This window comes from Pelobates fuscus, chromosome 4 (assembly GCF_036172605.1).
Source record: "Pelobates fuscus isolate aPelFus1 chromosome 4, aPelFus1.pri, whole genome shotgun sequence".
NCBI classification, from domain to species: domain Eukaryota; kingdom Metazoa; phylum Chordata; class Amphibia; order Anura; family Pelobatidae; genus Pelobates; species Pelobates fuscus.
The window spans coordinates 326,576,416-326,582,062 of NC_086320.1; the positions used below are offsets into that span (position 1 = coordinate 326,576,416).

General features: G+C 34.0%; 1 protein-coding gene across 1 annotated transcript; it reads left to right on the forward strand.

The window, feature by feature from the left end:
* The first annotated feature begins 1,925 nt into the window (after positions 1-1,925).
* Positions 1,926-2,859, forward strand: FERD3L (Fer3 like bHLH transcription factor). Its single transcript, XM_063450727.1, has 2 exons — positions 1,926-1,983; positions 2,390-2,859. The coding sequence occupies exon 2, from the start codon at positions 2,415-2,417 to the stop codon at positions 2,796-2,798; it is 384 nt and encodes a 127-aa protein (XP_063306797.1). The 5' UTR covers positions 1,926-1,983; positions 2,390-2,414; the 3' UTR covers positions 2,799-2,859.
* Positions 2,860-5,647: the final 2,788 nt, after the last annotated feature.

Here is a 5,647-nt window from a genome sequence, read left to right on the forward strand (position 1 = left end):
CCACCTAAATCTTAGAGTTAGGAGGTCATGGATAAGGACATTGAGGTAAAAACATAAAGTATCACATGTGCATGACTATTATACTTAATAATTGATGTGAAATAATCATAATTACCCACCCATACAAGTAAATAAGTTAAAGCTTTTTATGTTCATTCACATGATAAGCTGACAAAATGTTTACTTACAGAGATAAACAGTCTCCAAATGCTTTACATAAGTTTATATCTCTAAACTTGAGAACATTTGATAGCGCGCACTTACAGTCCCACACGCAGCATTTTATATTGCAAAAGAAAGCAGTAAATCAGTTTTACAGGTCGATCAGATCTCATCTATGAAATTTATACACAGTTTTGATTGCTAGCTGTTTTCCTGCCCTTCCATCCTCTACTTCCTTTTTTATTAAAAAAAAAAATGTTCTCCTATTTCTGGTGTTCACTCTCGTTTTCATGAAGACCACTCTGCATTTTATGCCTTTCATTCAGTATTCATTCACCAACACTTACAAGTTCACTCCCCCTAGCATTCTTAGCCATGCCCAACCCAGCACTCTCAGCCACATTCAACCAAGCAAAATTTGCAAAGCCCCTCACAACTCCCAACCTCAACCTCATACTCCCTCTAGCTACTCAGAGTATAAACGTCCCTGTTACTCTTCACACTCACACCACCACCTCTACTCCAGTCTCTCTTCTTCATGCTTAGCCCTTCAATCACACCCATGCTCACTCACTCATACACCCCACTTTGCTATCTGCTTCAGATCATTTCCTTTGGTCAATGATTACAGAGTGACCTCTTTGACTCTTATCATCTTCTTGGATTGGTTCTCCATAACCTTCATCCTGTGATGTAATCGAAAAGCCAGTGTAGGCTTTCTAAGATAAGATGGCACTACTGACTGCAAGACACTGACCCAGCAAGTTCACTTGGTAGCATCCAAACTATTTAGACTACATATCATCCTCAGCTTCATGGTATATGTTGCAGTCAAATCAGTTGGCTTTTCATTCCTGCACAACTACAGATTCTTTAGTGCTTCACTGAAGCATGCAAAAACTATATTTTTAAAGCTAAATGCATTTTCACTTAATCTATTTTAATATTTAGTCATATGGTCTCATATTTTATTGAAAAAGTTAAAATAGTAGAACCATTGTATTTGTAAACAATTTTTCATTTAACAAAAATTGGCAAATGAAATACAAAATGAGATTTCCCGTTAAAATTCATAAATGTTATTTTTGGTAGAACACAAAGAATGGAAAGAGTTTCTTTGATTTTTTTAATGTGCAAGATATAAATATATAAAGACTTAGTCACTAATCTCTGATTGTAACAAATTTACTCTGGAGTGTCAGGATTTCGTTAAAATAGCTGATCTTGAAACATTCTCCAACTCAGCTACTCAGAGTTAGTAAATAACCTTTATATTCTAAATACCTTTATTAAAATAAAGTACAAATGTATTTGAAAAAGTAATACAGCTAATAATGGAAAATAGCTATATTATTTAATAAAGTACGTGTCCAAATTTTTGGTTTAAATCATTTGGAAGTACCACTTGAAAAAGTGGCTTAATTTTCAATTGCAAGAAACAAAGCTATGCTGGAATTTAAAAGAAGAGTTTTATTGCATGGTTGGAAACATATTTGTACTTACTTGGAGGATAAAGCTGATTCCAACAGTTACAATTGGGAATGCAATATTGGATACACTACGTTGCTTGCATAGGCTAATGGAGGTCCTGTCATTCAGCTGCCTCTTCACTGGGAAACAAGGTAAACATTTCTTTTTGACCCTTTGCATACAAGCCTCCTCTTCAAATGATCATAAAGAGAAGGCATACACTTGTCTCATATCACTTGGAAAACTCTCTCTTAAACTTCGCAGAATTCATTAGAAGAGGGAACACTGACGCAGCATCAAAAGCAAAATCTACTTCAGATCACTTTTCTCCAACCATTCCGAACCCAGTGGGTGAGATCTACAAATTATTTTATCAAAGAAAATGCTTTCCTTACTTTAACAGGATTTAGGAACCCAAACTGTTACGTCTTGGAAATATCCACGTGTCCTCCGATTTTATAAGTCTATTCCTATCAACATTAAGATGAAACATTTTTTTCGCTTCCTTTTTTACTTCTTAATCCTGTTACCTACTTGGATATATAGCGATGCCTGCCTCATTTCTGTAAGATAATTATTTCAAGCAAGTCTGACAAAGTAAGATATCAAGGACATTCCATCACACCCAAGATATACCTAGCTCTAGAATAATTAGTTGGCCACAGATGGAATACTAGAAGAGATTCCTAGATTCCATTGTTTTGTTTTTTGGGTTTTTTTTTTTGGTTTATTCACATGTGATTGATTTTTCTTACAGGGAAGAACACTACCCTCCAAACACAATGATGAGTCCAACTCCAAGTGTGAACCTCTGTGACAGATTTTATGACTTTACAGCATTTGGTGATGGAACCTTTTCATTTCAAGAGGATACCTCTTCGATGTCCAGATTTGAAGATGAAGAAACAGAATATGAGGATGATTTGCATTTATGTTCTCCACTTGGACGACCAAAGCGAAAAAGAGTCATTACACACACACAGCGTCAAGCTGCAAACATTCGAGAGAGGAAGAGGATGTTTAATCTTAATGAGGCCTTTGATTTGCTTCGAAAGAAGGTACCGACATTTGCTTATGAAAAAAGACTTTCCAGAATTGAAACTTTACGTCTAGCAATAGTTTACATATCCTTTATGACTGAACTTCTTAAGAGCTCTGAGAAGTAAAGTGAAGTTAGAACCAAGAAAAGGTACACATTCACTATTTCACAATGTTATAGTAAATTAATTTTTATTTTGCTGGTTTTGAAGGAAATGTGGAAATTTTGCAATGGTATTTTTTCAAAATCTCTCTATTGACATTTGAAAATTACAGTTACTGTAATTGAACACATTGAAAAATCCTAGCAAAATATTAAACAACACTGAACTGAAAGCACATCCATCTAATGAATCGAAAAAAATGAAGAAATAAATAGTAATAATGAAAAAATGACAAGTGTGTGCAAAAAGGAAATTGAAAAATCAGATATAAAGACCCACTATTCTGTTTTAACAAGACACACAATTATTGTGAATAATAAAGTGTGAATGACTCTGCAAAGCTATTAACTAGACATCTCAATCTGCAGTTAATATCTTTTTTGAGTGAGTTCGCTATTTTGTTTTTATATGCTGTTTATAAAATAAATGTAAATATATTTCTAAAGATTTATTATATTTCACTAACTGTAGTCTGTGTATAATTTGTGCAAGAAATACAGAATTTGTATTTGTCTGTGGATGTTACATGTGATTAGAAAGAGGAAAAAAATCTAATTAATATTTTTAGTTTTATTATGTATGCACATCATTTGTTAATTACAATGTTTTTGCAAATTATGCATTGAAAGTAATTAAGTTTGATAAGAAATTAAACATTTTAAGCTATCACTGAGTTATTACAAACATCTAAAACTACTGAATAGCAAATTATATTGTTCATGTGCACCTACTTTATATATTTTTAATTATTGTAAAGCATGGACATTACTTTTTTGTTTTCTATATTTTTGGATATTTGTTATACCACGTTTTTGTTTCTGTCACTTGCTGGGGCTTACAGTTCAAAATGTAGAAACATCAATAAAATAAAAAAATAATTGTGTGAAATATATGTGTTATTGGCTGCAACAAGCATGATATTAGGAGAAAAAAGAACCAACACTGGAATGTTTGAGCAAGGGCCACTTTGTAGTCTTGTTGTTGGCACATAGCTGGTGGAGGCTCTAAGAAACCCTGGAGCTCATCCTTTGTGTTAGCCACTCTTAGCAAACTAATTGGCTTTTCATAGCAATTGATGCTGCATTTACACCTGCAGGTAGGAGGGATTTAATTTCACAGGCAAAATCAAATACTAGAAAAACTTCAATTATTTTGGCATTATCTCACAATTCCTCAGAGTTCACTGTAACAAAATGCCTAAGAATAGTACTGAATAAAAAAAATAAATAAAAAAAAAAATAAATAAAAAAGGGGGGGAAATAATGCAAAACAAAATAGATTGTAAAAAAAAATTAAGTTTGTTTTATTTTCCAAAAATGGAAACATGAGGACAGGTTCAGTTTATGTTTTCTGAGAAAAGAGCGTGGAGTTTATTCACTAAGAACCATCTTGAAGTGAGTTTAAACTCAGAATTGAAGCTAAAACAAGCTATGACAATACCAGAGGTTTAGGATTTTTCCAAATAAGCACTTTTTGTCTAAATTTGCAGCTCTGATTTCAATTCACCTCCATTTATGTTTAGGAAGCCCTTATGAAAATTACATTACAATCCGAAGAACGCCTTTGACAACAAATTCCCGCACCTGTTGCTACTGTATTATATTGTTTTAAAAACCAGTCTGTTTCTGAAAGTCTGCTTGCTGTATCTAGGTAGGAAATATTATTAAACACTTCACACGAGGAGCTAGATCTTCACTTGTCCTCTCAGCTGTGTCCACGTTTTGAACGTCTCAATCATCTTACTTATTCACATACACGGGTAATAAATTAATAGAGCATGTGGACAGCATGATAATGTTTTAAATTAATTAAAATAAATTATACAAGTAAAATTATTAACAAGAAACAAAACATATAATGACATCTATGTTCTGCACGGGTGGCACTCATTTATACGAAGAACTGGAAAACAGAAAATGTCATTGACTACCTTTTACTAAACTGTCATCTCAAACTCTCCTAGTTCACCCTTCTGATTGTCTGCGGTTCTAGGTCCTCAGTTTATTTGTTTTATTAGATTAACTATAACTATGTATCCACCTCCTACTTGATTCCTGCTCAGTGAATCCAGTGGGAATGTATTGTTGCATAAATATGAAAAGCTTATACCTTGTATGGGATTCATACCTATGGATTGATTTTAAAGCAGATGCAAAATTGTAGCAAATGAGAACTGCTCATTCGTCAAAGGTTTCCCATGTTTCCCCTAGAGTTCAGTAAATATGCAAATCTGGGGAAATTTTTTATCTAAATTAATTCAATTTATAAATTCTAATTCCACATCTCCCTGTGTTTTTGGTATGCTGTGTGCAGAGATGTAATGAATTTAGCTATTTAGTTTAAAAGTGATTCTCTTTTTGGCACTGGTTCTACATTGAACTGCTGAGTATTCTGAGTATTCTTTATACAATGACTGTCCCATTTAAATGTTTGGTACACAAGCAGCATGGTACGCTAGTCAGAGGCAGGGTCTCCCTTATAAATTTGTGGGCTTAGGTGGAAATAGATTTGCTAGACCTCCCACCTTCATTAACACATGCATACATAGCTAGCCACCTTAAAGCAACACTCCAAGTACCATAAGCATTACAGCATGCTTTATTGTTTTTTCTTACCTCTAGGCACCACCAATAAACTCTTTAGGAGGTGAAATAATTACATGTTTAAACGCTTGCTACTTTAATTAATGTGCAGAGAGCAGTTCATGTGATCAAAAGGCATGGTGTGGAGGATCGGCTATAGTTGGACATGCTTGGCAGGCTGCTGTTTACTGCTTGTGCTCATCCGATCCCTTCTGGGCACCAGGTGCAGAC

What these genes read in the sequence shown, in the direction of transcription:
- FERD3L (XM_063450727.1), top strand. Translation starts at nt 2,415, where the DNA reads ATGATGAGTCCAACTCCAAGTGTGAACCTCTGTGACAGATTTTATGAC.